Here is a 19,022-nt window from a genome sequence, read left to right as displayed (position 1 = left end):
GCCCCTACTTATGCAAACATCTACAGTATATGGCGGCATTCGAGGAACAGCATGTGTACAAGTCCATCTACTGGTGCCATGTCAGGGCCTGATGGCGCTACATCAATGATATTTTTTGTATCTGGGATGGTACAGTTGAGGATTTGTATAGTTTCCAATCTGAATTGAATGGTGTTTTTCCAGAATTAAAATTTACTTTGGACCCAATCGGTGGTTCATGTACAATTCTTGGATACTATGGTTTACAGTACAAGGAGGCTGATACACTATGTACGGATTTGTTTATTAAGGAGACCGATAGGAACAGTCTGTTGGTCTACAGTAGTAATCATCCGAGGAGGATGGTGGATTCTCTCCCATGGAGTCAAATGTTGCACGCACGAACAATTGTCAAAGATGAGAATAAATTGGACATTAGACTTAATGATATGTGTCAAAAATCTGTGAATAGGGGATACCCGACTTGTAATGTCAGACGTTTTAAAGATAAAGTCATGGATTTGACCCCGGATGTGATATGTCAGAAGCGGGATAAAACTAATGACAAATGAGTACCTTTTGTGTCAACATTTTGCCCGATCATTAATAGGATTGGGGGTGTTTTAAATAAACACTGGGATCTCCTACACAAAGGTTTACCTGATGTCCCTGAGTTTGCTAGAAGACCTGATTTGTCCTATAGGCGTGGGTGGAATTTGAGAGATAAACTTGTCAGGGACGATGTTGGTCCGGACAGGATTCTCCGACAGTTGACGCTTAGCCCACTTAAGTCTGGCAATTTTCCTTGTTTAGGTTGCGCGTGTTGTAGCAATATGATTAAAGGAGATAGTTTTAATCATCCACAAACTGGTAAAAAATTTACTATAAGAGAAAGATATACGTGCTCCTTGAACTTTGCTATTTATGTAATCACATGCCCTTGTGGGTTAATGTATGTGGGTGAGACCACTATGGAAATACGGGCACGGATTAGTAAACACAAAAGTACCATCAGGACCAAGCTCTTAGAGTTACCAATACCGAAGCATTTTATTGAGTGTAGACATTCCATCAATCAGATGAGATTTAGGGTGACAGATGGGGACCCTATGTCAAGACGAGGTGGGGATAGGATTAAATTATTAAAGAAAAAGGAACTGAAGTGGATTTCTACTTTGGATACGTTACAGCCAAAAGGCCTTAATCTTGAGTATAATTAACAGATTTGCCTGTAAATTACCCACTGAATTCTTGATGGTATTTCTTTCGTTTTTTGTATATATTTGTTTTTTTAATTTTGTTTTGTTTTCTTGTTCTTACTAGGTTTTGAATGGCCTGAGGACATTGGGACTGAATAGTCCTGAAGTTTATGTAGATTTTGTCATATGTCATTGATTGTTTTGTCTGTTGATCCCCATGCCTTCTTGTCTTTCTATTCCTTGTGATTTTTTGAATGTTTTTGATTAAAGTTTTTTTTATCTCGGCTGAAAAATTGTACTAATTGGTGCTAGTAGACTATTTGTTCTAGGGTATATTTATACATTTTTGCATGGGTTACCCTGTTGCCATGTGCTGGGATATGTTGCGATCACATGATTTGGTCATGTGATTGTCTCATATGACATTGATTATATTGATCTGTTTTCTGACCATTACCCCACTCCTCCAACCATCCTCTGCAGCTGTTGGATTAACACCATGTTGACCAGCTCCACTACCAGCAGTATCCACCAGAGGGAGCCTTGCCTCAAAAGTCGGATTAAGAGAGTTCACAACACCAGACTGTATCTCTGTTACTGGGGGTCGCCTGAAGAAGGGACCGTCGTTGCCTGGGAAGTGCCCATAGAAGTCTGGAGGTGGAGATGCAGGTATGCTGAAGGGAATAATACAGTTTTCTGTAGGGGAAGGACTGGACATCGATGTTACAGTATTTCAGGTCACGAATACAGTCCTGTCCCTCCCTTACAAATGCATATCAGCCACTCACACTCAGGCATGAGTCTGTTCGGTGTAAGAGTCCTTACACAGTGGCTCAGCATATTTCTTCATGGCATTATCTAAAGCCCAGGTGTAGCACTTTTTTCTATAGAAATTGTTACTCCTCCCCACTTGCTAACTGACTATAGTGCAGGTGATTCTCTGCTGCGCCATATCCTCCTACTGCCAGGCTGCACTATCTGTACTTATCTGACTTATACTGGTGAGAAACAGTAACATTGCAGCCTTTTCTGCTGCAACGCTTTTACTCTTTGATGCCACGTGAAGACGTAGCGTAATTGGTACATTTTTTTTACATCAGTATTTGTAAGCCAAAACCAGAAGTTGTGATGTGTTTCTATTATACTTTTCATCTGACTGTTTCACTCCTGGTTTTGGCTTACAAATACTGCGGTAAAAAACTCACTATATATTCAACATGTGCAATTGGACTTAGGGAGAGTAAATGCACTTACAGAGCTCATATTACATCGACCTTGTATTCAGTTATGCATTATTTGCAATAATGTTTAAAACAGGATTTGCCTGCAGATTATCACTTTGAGTGCAAGTAAATACTGTTTTTTTCTGTATTTGCTGACATGTTCCTTTTAAAATCAGCCAAATTTGCTAAAACTTTCTTGACATTGGTACTGTCAAGTGTTTACCTCGTGGGGAGATCAAGCGTCTTGACTTTCCCCCGATACCCCTGCGTGACCATGAAAAAACCCCCACCACCTCCCCGGCGCCAACTAATACACAGACACCGGTATTTTCTTTGGAATTTTTATGGCCACAGCAGCCTTTTATTATATCAACAAAACAAACAGTAAACACTGTATCATAAATAACATAAGTACAATGACTTTAACACTGGAAGGAGAAGTCCTTGAAGCCACAAGATCATGGTGAAGTAGTCCAAAATATTGTGAACAAACCCCGTCCATTTGATCCCAGCCGTTACCCCACAGGCTCTGGAGCACCAGCACACCAATAGATATTGTCCACAAACTACTTGGAGATCCGCCCTCTTCCGACGGAAAACTCCGCATCCACCTTTCACCAGATCGCGACCAGCATACCTTTTAACGAAGGAGACCCTACACACCGAGTCTCCAAAACCAATTTCCACCGACTTCAAGGACTCCCCTAAAACCGCCACAATGAGGGGGCCTTGAACACCTCAATGACCAGAGACCCCCACAACCCGCCATGTGACGGCCTTCTCTATACCGTCCTGAAGGGCGAGGGCCCAAATATCGGAACCCACTGCATTTAAATGGATCCCGTCCGCCAACCAAAAATCGCCCTTTTCCAAATTGAAATGCCGCATGGCAACGCCCCCATTTCTAACTATAAAAGCAGACACCGCTCTGTTAACCTTAATCCTGGCCCGATTGACCTTCTCCAACGATCTCATAGACCACCATCGCCTGCGTGGCACAATCTCAGACCACACAATCGTGATCCCCCGTTACATCAACCACAACCGCAAGCAATCTTGCTTAATGTCCTTGATCAACTCCCGAAAGGGCCGGACAGCCAGATCGTTACCCCCAGCATGAATAACGAGAATATCTGGTGCCCGGTCCAACCGGACGCACTCGTGGATCTCCGGCAACACCCGACGCCACACCAGGCCCCTAAAACCGAGCCACCGCACTACTGCCACAGTCCTGGGAATCCCCAACTGTCTGCCTTCGTTCCTGACATTGGCTCGCAATGCTCCCCAATAAACGAAGGAGTGACCAAAAATCAAGACAGCAAGCGGTTCCGCACCTGAAACACATAACGACACTAACAGGAAAAACATACAGTATAAATTTAACGCCAACCCCTCAAACATTTATTCGACCCCATGAACACCACCAACCAAACCCCCCCTCTCAACTTAAGGCCGAACATAACTGCGATACCGATTAGACCTCCACCCGCCAATGCGTAGTATGAAAGAGGGACCCAAACCACGCTCTGCAGCCTCGGTCGCCGCTCCTATCCTCAATGAATGAGAGGCAAATCGGGAATCATCTATCCCCAAACATCGAATGGATTTTTTAAAAAACACACCAAACTGATACCGAGACAAATTACCCCCGTCTGTGTGGTACAACAAGGATCCGCTCAAACTGGGACGAAGCTCCCAAAAATTACGCAAACACTGAACCGGGCACATTCCAGAACCAGACATGCCACCCAACACCACTCGACAGCCTTTACCAGACTGGTCCGTTTTAGACTGACGCAGCCAGAATTCAACCCCCTGGGAGGTCAATACAACATCACTGGCTAACAAGCCACCCATCGACTCTTTATTGGGAGACACAAGCTCCCCAATCCTTAAAGCCCCAAAAAATGCAAACGAAAAGGCCAGGCGAAACAACACAATCTCATATCGATCAGCACAGACCGATCCCAGAACCAGCCCCAATTGCTCCAGCATATTAAACGACACAGGCTGTCTTAAATCAACCCCCCTCGGAAACGGCGGAAACCTTTTGCCACCTGTCTTACCAGAAATGTTTTCGTGAAATCCCTGCACCCACGCAACCGAAAACCAAAAGACAAACCTGCCAACAAGCGCGTCACCTTCGCACGGGACCAACCTTCGCCCGCACCCCGCCCCAACCAAGACAACAACATTCCCTCTTGCTCGAGCCAAACCCCACTGGTGGGGCCGGCCGTAAGGACCTCTTTCCACATGCGCCACACAGCCCAGTAGGCCTCCCAAGTTTTCGGTGCCAATGACGATTCGATCAGTTACTCTGCGGCTCGTAAGCCACCCTCCACAGCTCCTCCGGACAAATTAGACCCTCGAACTCTGCTTCTGGAGCCAAGCAACGAAAACGATCCCACTGCGAACGAGAGAGAGAGTCAGCTATCTTGTTCTTCACGCCGGGCACGTGCGTCGCGGTCACATGTGCATTCAAAGACAAACACAATAGCACCAAATGCTGCAAAACCCGAACAACTGAAGGGGACGATGCAGTAAGACCATTAATTGCGCTCACAACACCCATGTTGTCGCAATTAAAACGAACGCGCCGATTCAGAAAATCCTGCCCCCACAAATGTACCGCCACCAGAATCGGAAAAATCTCCAACAACATGATGTTAAGCACCAAGCCGGCCGAAAACCACGCGTCAGGCCATTGAGCTGCGCACCTTTGCCCTCTGAAATAGGCGCCAAAACCAAATCCGCCAGCTGCGTCTGTAAACAAATCCAATGCATCGTTACCAACCACATTTGCCATTACCAACGAGCGACCGTTGTACTCCTCCAAAAAGTACTCCCAGACCGCCAAATCAGCCCTGAGCTCAGCCGAAAACCTAGCAAAATGATGGGGAGCCCGAATCCCCGAAGCAGCGCTAGCCAGCCTACGTGAAAAAACTCGACCCATCGGCATCACCCAACAAGCGAATTTAAGCTTCCCCAACAGCGGCTGAAGATCCCGCAACAATATTTTCCGCAACTGACACGCTCGGACCACTTCAGACCTCAAATCTTCTAGCTTGTCCTCAGGCAGCCTAAATTCCCATTCAACTGTATCGATGACGATCCCCAAAAAACAAAACGCAAACACATGCTGGGGCCCTCAGTTTTTTCGGGCACCAACAGGACCCCGAACCGATCCGCCACCCACTCAATGGCTTTCAAAATCCTGAAACAACGTGAAGAATCAGCCGGGCCAACACACAAGAAGTCGTCTAAATAATGAATAACTGAGTCGAAACCAGAAACGTCGCACACGACCTACTCAAGAAAGGAACTAAACGCCTCGAAATACGCACAGGACAACGAACAACCAATAGGTAAACACCTATCCACAAAAAACCTGCCTTCCCAAAAACAGCCCAGCAGCTTTACGCTTTCAGGGTGAATCGGAAGTAGACGAAAAGCGGATTCAACATCTGTCTTAGCCATAAGGGCACCACGACCACATTTTCGCACCCAACGCTCCGCCTCGTCAAACGAAGAGTATACCACCGAACAAATCTCTGGGTCAATACCATCGTCAACCGACCTCCCACGTGGGTAAGCCAAATGTTGCATGAGCCGAAACTTATTCGGCTCCTTCTTCGGAACCACCCCCAACGGGGAAACCACCAAATCTGCGACCCAACGAAACTTCTTTCCTGAGTTTCTCCAAAACAACTGAAGAATGCTCCACGGCTGAGCGCAAATTTTTCAAAAACAAACAGGATTTCAAACGGAGGACTGGGTATGTGAAAACCCTCCTTAAAACCTGAATACAACAGCCCCGCTCTTTCCCTCTCCGGGTACCTATTTAGATAGGGAACCATCCTTTCCAGATTCACCGGAGTCTCCCCCTTGCGAACTACCGCCCCCAGCTCTGGACTTCCCTTTCTTGAAACACTTTGACGCCCCGTGTGAGGCGCCATTGCAATTTGAGCAGAGGAGTTTAAATTTACAGTTGGCCCCGAACTTACACTGGCCGTCATTAAACTGCCAGCACACCCCCGCCTTGTGCGCTCCTGACTGCCCTTGACCCCCGCCACCCGTAGAGCTGGAGGTGCCGCTACTCTGGCTGGTGCTTCCAGCCCCCCCATGAAAGGAACTCCCAAACATATTTTGCGCTATCACACGCATCCACAGACCAATATCTTTTTGGTCCCAGCGAATAGCCAGACACACAGCTTTCCTCTGATGAAATTGCTCGTCATACCTCAGCCACGCCTGACCGCCATATACTCTGTAAGCATCCCCAATAGCATCCAAATAACAAAACAGCGCGGAGCAATTGTCAGGGGCCTTTTCCCCAATAACACTTGCCAAAATGGCAAAAGCTTGCTGCCAATTTACAAATGTCTGAGGAATCAAGGGCCACCTCCGCTTTTCTTTCTCTTCCTTTTTGCTATCCTCTTTCTTACTTTAATCCAAATTAAACTTCTCAAGAGGCAATAACAAAAATATTTCCACATATTCATCCTTCCAAATCCGCTCTTTCACCTCCATTTTAAATGACCCCCCAACGAACCTTCGAAGCACACGTACACCTCGACATGCGCCCAATCATCCAGATGCACACAACACTCCTTTTCTCTGTCGGTTTGCACCAACACTGGCTCGCCAGCGCGAGGGCCCGGCACTGCCACGCACTGACCTGACAACCCTGCGGCCCAACCCATGCTGCTACCGGTGACGACCCAACAAAACCCCGCTCCAAGCACCACAGCAAGCTACGCACATCTGCCAGCATATCACACACGCCCCCGGCCGACCCTGAACTGCTCAACCCAGCCTCAAACCCGATGCCACTGGATTCTGCTGAGGGCCCCCCTACCACCACTGACGAAGATAAAAGCGGGTGACAAACAGGGGACATAGACACATACTCACCGGGCTGCGAGGGGGTTGTGTGCCCTCCAGTCGGAAAGCCTGGATCCCCCGACGCCTCGTGGACCTCGCGACTCCCGGTGGCGGACTCGCTGCAGCGTTGTTGTACCCCGAACACCCCCGCAGCAAGGGCCAGTGTGGGAGGCCTGAACCCCTGGACTGAACCAGGCGGCGGTATCCCCAAGTCGAAAGCCTCCTGGCGATGTGCCATCACGATGCACCTGGGCGTCTAGGGCCCCCCCACGACAGCTGGGAGCCCAAAACCGTCCTCGTCCTCCTTCGTCCAAATCTTCCTGCAGCCGGCGCCGACCCCGCTAGGCTGCCCGCCGGTCCCGCTGCAGCCACAGAGCTGTAAGGTGTTGTCACCTCGTCTGAAGCAGGCGCAGCTGCTGGGCCAGCGCAGCGGCGCCCCACCGCCACAGCCGGTTCCCCAACACTGCTGGGGGACGAAGAAGAACCCGGCCCTGCCACCCAGCAGGCCGCCTCTCTGCCGGCAGCTGAAATACATGTGGCTGAATAGGCAGGCCGCGCGGCACGTCCATAACCTCCGCGGCCCCCTGAAGGAGCTGGTGCAGCCTGAAGCCTGGTGCGCGCCGGTTCCGCCCCCTCGTGCCCTGGGGCGAAGGTCCGGATACCACCACAGGGCCTCGCCGCACCTGAGGATTCCTCCAAGGCCGCAACGCCCTGGATGGGGGGGTGAGCGTTGCGCGGCCTGGAGGGTCCCGGGAGGGGCTCCGGCGGCGACGCGAGGCCCGGGGAGCGGTGTCGGGCGAGAGCCGTTCCGGAGGCCTCGCCCGCCTGGATCTCTGCTCTTTCACCTCGGCCTGCACTGGTGCCCCCTGAAGCAGGCCAGCTACTTGAGCCTCCAACCATCCCGGAGGCTGCCCCGCCGGTGCTGCCCGCAGTCTGTCCAGGGCCTGATCCACTCCAGACATCCCGGTAAGCGTGTGGGACTGTTCTGGAGCTGGGAAAGCGGGAACAGAGGGTGGGAAACCCCAGCCCCTGGCTTAAATACCCCCTAGCTCCCCCTCCCCATTAACCCTTCCCTTCACTAAACCTTCCAACCCCCCCATCATGATGGCCTCCGCCCACGCCTCCTACAGGGGGCCGGGAGGCTCACTCCGGCCATTTCTTTAATTAATTAGGAAATATATTGCTTCTTTAACCAGTTTTTGTCTAAGTTTGAATATCATGACAACTATGTGTGTTCATTCAATTTTCTAGCATCACTTTCCTTCCATCTCACCCAAAATATCATGAAATATTTGGACTGAACTCAGATACATAATACATGTGATAAAACATAAGTTTTTTTATTGATGACATATATTCAAATGACAATGTCCAGCTCTTTTGTTCTCTTCCAATGATGGTCCATTGCTATCTTGTGTCTGATGACTATAAAAAAAGAAGGGAAAAAATAAGCATTGTTAGGTCCGCTTGCCAAGACATGTCTATACTAATCTCAGTAACAATACATATGTCAGGCAGGGTGATTTTTCTCCATATCGTCAACTCAAGCTTTGTGAATACAGGAAGGAACCAAAGTGTATATGACCGATGTTTGGCGATACCACAGATTATTGGACGCTGGGTATAACTCACATTCAAAGGTCCTAAAGTGAATCCTGCATGCCCAAAAGATGATACCACTGATGAGTGATGATCTGACAGTAAAGGGTCTCACTCCCACAGCCCCCATAGCTGAGCTCCCAAGTAGTAGGTAGAAAGGCACATTAAATACAAAAAAAAGAGTGAGGGAGCACAAGATCCAAGTGTTGAGTAACCAGTTCTGCCTTATTTTGTTTAACGTTGGCAATAGATAATAAATAAGATGCAGAATACAAGCCATTAGGCTGAGTGCAGACGGATTTTTTAGCCCTGCGGATTTTTCCGCGCAGAATAGAAGAAATCCGCAGGTCAAATGACCTGCATTTTTCCTGCGGATTGCTTCCATTTTTCCTGTGGTTTTATTGCGGTTTTTGTGCGGCTTTCCCCCTGCAGATTTGGTGACAGGGGAGATGGAAAACCGCACAAAAGTAGTAACATGCTGCGGATTTTGTACCGCTGGAAAACCGCGCGGAAAAATCCGCAGTGTCTGCACAGCGGTTTTTTTTTTTCATTGATTTTAAGGCTACTGTACATCACAATGCGGATATGTGCGGTAAAATCCGCTGCGGATCCGCTGCAAATCTGCATCGTGTGCACACAGCCTTAAAGTGCCCGATGCACCTCACAAGCATGAGGGCATCATCGGTGTATAACACATTCATCTTCGGTAACAAGTCTGCTGTGCCATGTAGATAAGAGGGCGAACTTTCCATCACAAGTTTTAATCGCTCATTGATGTATTTAGAAATGTTCCCAGTAAAGAGAGATCCATATAAGATTATAAGTATCCCAAAGGAAAGCTAATGACAGATCATTTTTGAAAGACATCTTCTGCCCCAAATGATTGTTTTTTCCACCTAATATGGGCAGATTGGTTAATGGGTAACAGGCTTAGATTCCATCAAAGTTATGACCTGTGTCAAGGATACTGCTGGGGGGAATATTAATCTGCTGCCAAGTGATAATGGGATCATTGGGCAGTAGGGTTTTCATCTGACCATCTGTTAAGGGGATAAAAAGCTAGCAAGGACCGGAAGGAGTATCTGTACCTGGAGAACTTCTTCATGGCTTGATCCCTGCTCCTGCTTGTCTGCCATCCTTTCTTCCTTCAGAAATGGTATTCATACATGGGGTAACTGACAGCCAATCTTCGTAGAAGACCTACTGAAGAATCGCCATGGCTTGAAGTGTGCCTCAACAACCTGTCTGCTTCATCAGCAGAGCCTCCATGGGTTGATGCAGTCAACGATTCTCTGGACTCCTGTGCAGGGACAAGCATCGTAATGGAGGAAGCAGCTGGCAGTCCCAGCCCCACTCCGACACATTCTTAATGTGGGTCAAAGAAGCGCCGTGCCTGCGTCTCCCCTTCTCCTGAATGGAGGCCAGCTGGTGGTCGGGATGTACAGAAGGGGTCACTTCCAGATCTTGAGTGGTGGCACTTTGTGTAAAAAACACGGGTATTACGTACCTGGTAATGTGTTTTTTCATGAGACATGACGGCACCACGAGAGAGGGGATCCGCCCTACGAGGACAGGAAACCTTCAAGATAAAAGGGGCGGCTCCTCTCTCCGCATCAGTTGTTTTACAGAGCACGAGAGGAACTCCGCAGGTTAGTGTACACATAAATAATACCTATTTTACACTGCTAAATTTCCAACACCAAGGAGTGTATAATACTAACAAAAAACACCCAACTAATGACGTGATCAAATAGGGCGGGAATATAAGGGTGCCGTCATGTCTTATGAAAAAAAAACACATTACCAGGTACGTAATACCCGTGTTTTTCCATGGTACATGACGGCACCACGAGAGAGTTACAGAGATTTGTATTCTCTTTAGGGGGGGGATCACTGCCTGTAACACTCTTCTCCCAAATGTGAGATCAGAGGTAGCAGATAGGTCTAATCTGTAATGTCTGAAAAAGGTAGATGGAGAGGACCAAGTGGCCGCCTTACAGATTTGGTCGATGGAGGCGTCCGCTTTCTCCGCCCAGGATGTTGCCATGGCCCTCGTGGAGTGGGCTTTTAGGCCCTCTGGAACAGCCATGCCTGCACTACTATATGCTAGTATGATGGCCTCTCTCACCCATCTAGCTATAGTTTGCTTAGAGGCTTTAAGGCCTTTCCTTGCTCCCTGATACGAGACAAATAAGGCCCTCTGTTTCTTCCATGGTTTTGTCACCTCTAAATACTGTAGGATACATCTTCTAACGTCTAAGCAATGTAATCTCTCTTCCTTTTTGTTACCGGGGTTAGGACAAAAGGATGGCAAGATTATTTCCTGAGCTCTGTGGAATTTCGACACTACCTTAGGGAGGTATGCTGGATCTAATCTCAACACGACTCTATCGTCCATAACCTGAGTGTATGGTGGATCTGCTGATAGTGCGTGTAAGTCCCCAACCCTACGTGCCGATGTGAGCGCTACTAACAAGGCTGTTTTTAAAGTTAACACTTTATCTGATGTTGCGTTTATCGGTTCAAACGGACTTTCCGTTAGTGATGATAGGACTAAATTTAGATCCCAGGGAGGAGGTTTAGGAGATGGGACGGAGTCAGCTCTAGTACAGGCCCGGATAAATCTGGCGACCCATCCATCGCTTGCCAGGTCATAGTTAAATAATGCTGCCAGGGCTGAAACGTGTACTTTCAGGGTGCTGACCGCTAAGCCCAAGTCTAAACCCCTTTGTAGGAATTCTAGCACTGCCCTCACAGGCACTTCCCCCTCCTGTATAGGGCCTGAGGTGGACAAAAATTTCCTCCATATTCTCCCATATATTTTTGTAGTCACTGGCTTTCTGCTACTGATTAGGGTGGAAATCAATCTCGCTGAAAAACCTTTCTTCTCTAATAGTGACCTTTCAAATTCCAGGCTGTCAAATGCAGCCTGGAATTCGGAGGATGATTGAAGAGACCCTGAGTTAGGAGGTCGTGATCCTCTGGGAGCACCCATGGGTCTGTCACTGACATCACTCTCAGCCAATAGAACCACGGCCTTTTTGGCCAAAAGGGAGCTATCATAATTACTCTGGCTTGGTCCTCCCTGATCTTTTTCAGGACTAATGGAATGAGGCATATCGGAGGGAATGCGTACAGGAGACCTGATGTCCATTTTATTCTGAAGGCGTCTACCGCCAGTGGCATGTCTGCTGGTCTTAGGGAGCAGAATTTTTGAACTTTTCTGTTGGCTTTTGAGGCGAAGAGGTCTATTATGGGTTTTCCCCACCTTTTTTTTGTTGAAAAATGGACTCTTTTAGGCACCATTCTCCTTGCTTTAAGAGGTTCCTGCTCAGAAAGTCCGCTTTCAGGTTGTCCGCGCCCCGGATATGCAGGCCCGATAATGAGAGGAACTGATGTTCCGCCAGAGTCAGGATTCTTTTTGCTATTCCCATTAACGACCGAGAACGGGTGCCCCCTTGATGGTTTACGTATGCAACTGCTGTACGATTGTCCGATAGGACTTTCACATGATGTCCTCTCAGGTGTGTCAGTAATCCTTCCAGCGCTCTTTCGATGGCTAGCAGCTCCCACTCGTTTGAGGACAGATCTTTTTCCTCCCGAGCCCAAGGATCTTGGAGCCACAGGGTGTCTAGATGGGCTCCCCAGCCCCAGGGACTGGCATCTGTCGTGACTACTCTGGAGGCTGCATATGTCCAGGGTACTCCCCTCGGAGCGGACTCTATCTGTAACCACCATTTTAGCGACTGGAGTACAGGATCCGGGATGGTGAGCTTTTGTTCCAACTGCCCCTGAAGCGTCAGATCGCTTTGTAACACACACCACTGAAGTTCCCTTGTGTGAAATTGGGCCCATTTTACCGCTGGTATGCAGGAGGTTAGGGACCCCAACACTGACATGGCTTTCCTCAGAGTCATTGTTGGCTTTCCTAATGTTGTTCTGATTAGGTTTTTGATTTTCTCTTCTTTCTCCTCTGGGAGGCGACACTCCTGTATTACCGAGTCTATTGTTAGGCCCAAAAAATTCTGGACCATCGTTGGCTCCAACCTGGATTTTTTGAAGTTCAGTTGCCAACCCAGAGTCTGAAGAGTCTCTATCACTGTCTTGACTTGTTCCTGACAGTGAGCGAAATCTTTCCCCACTATCAAGAAGTCGTCCAGATATGGTATTACTAGAGCGTCTTTTTCTCTGAGATGTGCCGTGACCTCCGCAATTAACTTCGTGAAGACCCGGGGGGCTGTTGCTACCCCAAAGGGCAGAGCCTTGTACTGAAAATGATGCCACTGAGAGTTTATCTGGACTGCCACCCTGAGATATTTGCGGTCTTGCTGCCGGATCGGGACATGATAGTAAGCGTCCTTGAGATCCAGGACCGACATGTAACACCGAGGGAAAAGGAGTTTCACTGTAGATCTTATCGTCTCCATCTTGAATGATGGGACTACTAGATACTTGTTGAGGCCTTTCAAATTTACAATCGTCCTCCAGGAATCGTCTGGTTTCTTTATCAGAAATGGGGGGAGTAAAAGCCTTCCTTCTTTTCTTCTTCTGGAACGAGTTTTTGTATAAGCAATAATACTTCCTCTTCCAAACTCTTTTGTCTTTCTTGGGATGATTGTACCGGAGTTTGAATGAATTTCTGTGGTGGCCAGTGGTGGAATTTTAACTCCAGACCTGACCCTACTATCTGTCGGATCCAGGTGCTGGATGAGATCCTTTCCCAGGCTGGGAGGAAGTGAGAGAGCCTTCCCCCCACCAGAGAAGGACCGTCACTGGGCGGGTTTTTTGGCTTCTCTAGGGGGCTTACTGAAATAGAAGCTTCTCCCTCCTCTGTATCGCCTGTCAGAATTATTTCTGTCACGATCTTTAAATTGTTGCCTTCTAAATTTTCGGCCCCTCTGAAAGGAGCGCCGAAAGGCTTGAAACGGTTGTTTCGGAAAATTCTTTTTGGTATCACTCGCTTTTTCCAACACTTCATCCAATGCCGGACCGAATAAGAAATTTCCCTCACATGGTAGAGAGCAAAGTTTCATTTTTGCCTGGGTGTCCCCCGGCCAGCATTTGAGCCACACCGCACGCCTTCCTACATTGGTTAAGGCTGCTGACTTTGACGCTAGCCTGGCCGAATCTGCTGACGCCTCTGCGAGAAAATCTGCCGCCGCTCTAATAGCCTGTAATGCTTCCAGAATCGTCTCTCTGGGAACTCCTTGGTCTAATTGATCCTCCAAGTTGTCTATCCATATCTTCAGGGACCTAGCCACACAAGTGGCTGCGATGGCGGGTCTTAGTGCGCCAGCCGAGGTTTCCCAGGCTGCTTTAAGGCAATTGTCCGCCTTTCGGTCCAGCGGCTCTTTTAGAAACCCTAAGTCCTCAAAGGGTAGGGAGGATTTTCTGGCGACCTTTGGTATCGCTACATCAATTTTAGGGGCTCTATCCCAGGATGAGGATGCCTCTTCCTCAAAGGGGTATCTCCTCTTCAGGGAATTCGTTATCTGGGACTTCCTTTCTGGATTTTCCCATTCGCGTTTTATGAGTGCTTTTAGTTGCTCATTAACAGGGAAGGTCTTACGTTTTTTCTTTTGCAGTCCGCTGAACATGAGATCTTGGGCTGTCTTTTTTGTCCGTTCTTCTACTAGCCCCATGGTAGATCTAACTGCTTTAATGAGTTCATCCGTAGTTTCTACTGGAAACGTATCTTCCCCGTCCGAGCTACTTCCTGAATACTGTGACTTATCTGAGTCGTCCTCTGACCCTGTAGAGTCTTGTTGAGAGACCCCTGAGGGGCTTGATCTCCTAGTTTTCCTCTCTGTATCTACAGTTTGTAATGCTCTTACTGACTTGGAAACTTCTGTCTGAATTATGGCCCTCAGACTATCCGAAAATGAGGGTGTCTCCTCTGCTATGGTCTTGTTAATGCACTCCTGGCATAACTTTTTGTTCCAGGCTGCTTCTACGGGACTTTTACATAAAGCACGTTCTTTATTTTTTGACTTCCCTCTACATTTAGGACCTCCTATACTCCACCCCGTCAATGTATATAAGAGGAGGAGGAGAAGGAAAGAGAGGAGAAAGAGAGAAAGAGAACAGACATTAGATTACTGGACTTTCTCGAAGTTCACTCACCACTCGGACGCTTCATAGAACGGGTACCGGATCTGGAGGTTGGCTGGTCCTTTCACTGTCTCCCAACGAGACTATGGACCCCTCTTTCCTGCGGTGACGATCCGCCCATGCGCTGCCCGAGTGGCTCTCACTCCTGCTGCGGCGTGTCTTTGCTTTCTCCTCTGAGCACGACCGCCTCTCCTTTGCTTCCTGGCGCGGTTGCACATGCTCTGGCGAAAGGCTCTCCATTATGCTGCTTGTGGCTGCAAGTAGTCACCTCACTCAAAATTGGTGCTGTGACGCCTGCTCGCCTTTCCTGGCGATCCTAAATAGCACCCTTTTTTTTTACCTGCCTTGCACCTGTCCGCTTGCCATGTGGATGCGTGCGCGCCCCCTGCCTCTACGTGCCCCCCCCGGGACCGTGCACACTTCCTGCTTCTCCCAGGCCCCGCGGTGCTGTGCGCGCCGCTCCACTTCCGGGTCGCGCGCAACCACTTCCGGTTCGTCGGCCATCATGCGCGCTCCCAACGCGCGCCCCTCCTGGTGCGGCCAGACGAACCCGGGCCGCCTGTTTCGGGGCCCCCCAGACACTCCTTACCCGCCGATGGACCTGGAACAGCCCCACATCAGCTGCTTGAATCACATCTATGACTGCAGGTACGCTGCGGGGTCCGGTGTCTGGGCTTCGACAGGGAGGGTCACTGTCAGTGGCCTCCGAGGAGCTCTTCTGCCCGGGCACCAATGTGTCTCCTGGGCTGCATGGCCACTGTACGTCGACAGGGAGGGAACACTACAAGTGGCCTTCCTGGACCTGCTTTGTATGCCGCCATCTTGGAGGGTCCACCGCCAAGGTACTCCGCTTCGCCTGGGCATCTGCCCGGCTGTGGCCATGCCTTCGCTCAGGGGGGACATAGGCATATATGGCCCCCGAGGCAACTACCGGTACCTGGTGTCGGGTGTAGCAAACCCATGCCTGCCATTAATCACCCGACCCAGGTCCAGGCATCCTCTTCTTCGGAATCTTCAAAGAGGCTTTCATCTTGAGGGTTCCCTGTCGAGGACAGGAAACCAACTGATGCGGAGAGAGGAGCTGCCCCTTTTATCTTGAAGGTTTCCTGTCCTCGTAGGGCGGATCCCCTCTCTCGTGGTGCCGTCATGTACCATGGAAAAAAAATAATAATTTAGTAGATCATAAAGGTTACATACATAACAAATTAAAAAGTGAGTCATGCAGTGAATGACGACACACAGCAGGAGGCAACGCATTACATAAATGGTTGTGTAGGGGTCCAGGCTATAAAGGTAACTCAATATATAAACAGCTCAAAAGTGCACATAAATATCACCTGAAACATGATATAAGTGCATGTCAAAAGATCTGAGTCAGTATAGGCAAGAAAGTGGACACAGAGCATGATGGAAATACCATGGAGTAATAGGCAGTTGAATAGCTCTAACTATACAGTATATGTTATATACCCATGGACTATCCTACGTCAGACATGACACCAACCCTGGTGCTTGTGCTTGTTTCGGCACAAACTGGCTAATAGAGCAGTAAAAATATGTGCGTAGATAAAGAGCCAGACTTTATTGATGTATGCTATGGTTAGAGTTTCGGATCAGGCTCAACTCTCTGAACAAGTCATGCAGCGTGTGACGTCAGACAATGTGACCGGAGTCTTACGCGGAAGGGAGTCTCATCACATGACCACAAGGGCCGCTGCTCTATATACAGCTTGAGATGCAGCCTGTCCTTCTGTCCCGCACATGCGCACCACCGGTAATCGGCACTTTATAAGCCAGAAGGGAAAACTCGGCTCAACGTTGGGATGATGAAACAGGAGAAATATTATTACAGCAGCTGGCAGGACTCCTAGATATGGAGCTCAAGCAACAAAGTTAGATCATTCCTGATATTGAATATCGCAATGTGACCTCCCCTCCTATACAGGGCTGCCACTAGGAATTTCGGGGCCCCATACTGGCAAAATTTTTGGGGCCCCCTTGAGACCCCTGTCTCACTGTCACATTCTGCCCCCATGTCTCACATTCTGCCCCCGTGTCCATTCTGCCCCGTGTCTCACATTCTGCCCCCTCCTGTGTCTCACATTCTGCCCTTGTGTCTCACATTCTCCCCCCTCCTGTGTCTCACTGTCACATTCTGACCCCAAGTCTCCATAGTTACCTTTTTTTTTTCTTTAATCTGTTGTTGTGATCCCGAAGCAGCATAAAAATGGTCTGAGGACCCTAAGAGGAAGCGAAAAAATTGGTGAATAGTGTTTAGAAGGGAGAAGAAAGGGTGAGAGGGTTAGTGAGTTTAGACGTAGAGTACTGAGAAGGGAAATGCTTTTCTTTCACTATGGGGCGTATGGATAGACATTTATATAATAGCTTCTTCCATTAAAATATACAATATAGCATAAAGATATAAAGGGAAGACACAAAATGTTAATACCCCTAATATCAGGAGCCTCAGTGTCACAACATTTCACATACAACAATGGGGGAAGCTTTTCCTTACTTTGGTGGACGTCGCGCTTTTTTGCTGCTGTCACTTCTGCTGCTGGAGAAATAGAAGAAATGATCACAAATAAATACCTTGTAAAATAATTATCGGGAAAAATCCTGGTCCCATAAGGACACAGACAATAAACATAATCTCTTTCCTATACATTTCTACATGATACAGATAGATGGATAGATGTCATTACTGATTATTAGCTCATTGTAGAAATATCGGTTTCACAAGCATTTGCATGGGACTGATCTCCTGCCGGGATGAATCATTGAATACTTTTGCATCTAGAAAACAGCAATTAGGACATAAGGACATGTCCATAAGTGGGAAGAGGTTAAGGTACCTACATGTTTTTGACCTGGGTCCTGTTCGTCCTCCTGAAACATTTTGGTATCCACCATTTACGTTTGCATCTGAAAAAAAAAATCCAAAGCAAACAAATTGAGACCCAGACAGTTCACACTATCATTGTGATCAGTCTTTGAGGATATTGTGATCAGTCTTTGAGGATATATACAGCGATATTATCCTGTGTAACGTCCTGCGCTTATGTCACAATGTGACGTCATCGATCTAAAGCCCAAGGTCTCGTTAGAGCAAATGCAGCCACGATCGCTCTTATTACTTACGGGATCGGCTTTGTGTCGGCGCACGCAGTCTTTACTTCTGGCCTGTGACAAAAATAAAGTTTTCATTAGAAACAGAGATACTTGTGTGTCCTAAGTAAATGCAGTGACTTAAAGAGAATCTGTCAGTAGGATCAACCCTCCTATGCCGTCTATATGGCCATACAGATCATGGAAAGCTGAATAAAATGATATATTGATGTCTGCGAACCGATGTCTTATTCCAGAGAAATCCACGTTTTTCTTTCCTCCCCAAATTGGCCAGTGAGCACTGGAAACAGTATTCCGGATGGCCACTTTGACTAACAAGGTTGAAGATAGAGGGGCTGGTGTCTGTTTTCAGTGCCTCGTGGCCACATTGGAGCAGGCATCGATAATCAGAAAAGACCAGGCGCTCAGAAAATTGTGCTTACTGTAACTCTGGTGTAGGGGACCCCAAAAATCACTAGCCCCCAATATGTACATCCATGTTTTATATCCTCCTCAGTCTCTGCCCAGTGATAACAAGTCATTCATCAGTTACTAATAAATATCTAAAATCATATAGGGCCAATAATATCTGTATATGTCACTATCTCTCTACTTACAGTCTGGTGGTCTCTGCACTGTGGTCTTCCTCTGTCATCTCCAACTCTATGGCATCCATGGCCACTGCTTGCTCCTCTTCTTCACTACTGGACACATAACATAGACTATATTCAGTAACTCAGAAATGACCTCATACGTCTTTTATTTTTGGCTCCTCCATCAGTTATCATTACGTATATGCAGCCATGTTTTATACCAAGTGACTGAAAGTGCCATAACTATCCATATATTGTTCCTTTTCTGACATTCTCTTCATTACCTCCTTTCTGACAAATATTTACCCCTTTAGACAGACAAGTGA

At 47.9% G+C, this 19,022-nt stretch overlaps 1 protein-coding gene across 1 annotated transcript in view; it reads right to left on the bottom strand.

Moving 5' to 3' along the window:
• Positions 1-8,609: 8,609 nt before the first annotated feature.
• Positions 8,610-19,022, bottom strand: part of LOC141092820 (uncharacterized) — a 31,069-nt gene continuing 20,656 nt past the window's right edge. Inside the window, exons 12-18 of the mRNA XM_073579147.1 lie at positions 18,721-18,807; positions 18,137-18,178; positions 17,855-17,920; positions 17,511-17,552; positions 17,175-17,236; positions 9,973-10,361; positions 8,610-8,710 (exon numbers count right to left, since the gene is read on the bottom strand). Of these exons, the coding sequence (XP_073435248.1) occupies positions 17,188-17,236; positions 17,511-17,552; positions 17,855-17,920; positions 18,137-18,178; positions 18,721-18,807 (286 nt within the window). The 3' untranslated portion in view covers positions 8,610-8,710; positions 9,973-10,361; positions 17,175-17,187. The remainder of the gene's footprint in view (positions 8,711-9,972; positions 10,362-17,174; positions 17,237-17,510; positions 17,553-17,854; positions 17,921-18,136; positions 18,179-18,720; positions 18,808-19,022) is intronic.

This window comes from Dendrobates tinctorius, unplaced genomic scaffold, assembly GCF_039654945.1.
Source record: "Dendrobates tinctorius isolate UK_male_01 unplaced genomic scaffold, ASM3965494v1 ptg000060l, whole genome shotgun sequence".
In the NCBI taxonomy this organism is placed as follows: Eukaryota; Metazoa; Chordata; class Amphibia; order Anura; family Dendrobatidae; genus Dendrobates; species Dendrobates tinctorius.
This window is presented reverse-complemented; position numbering and strand designations above follow the sequence as displayed.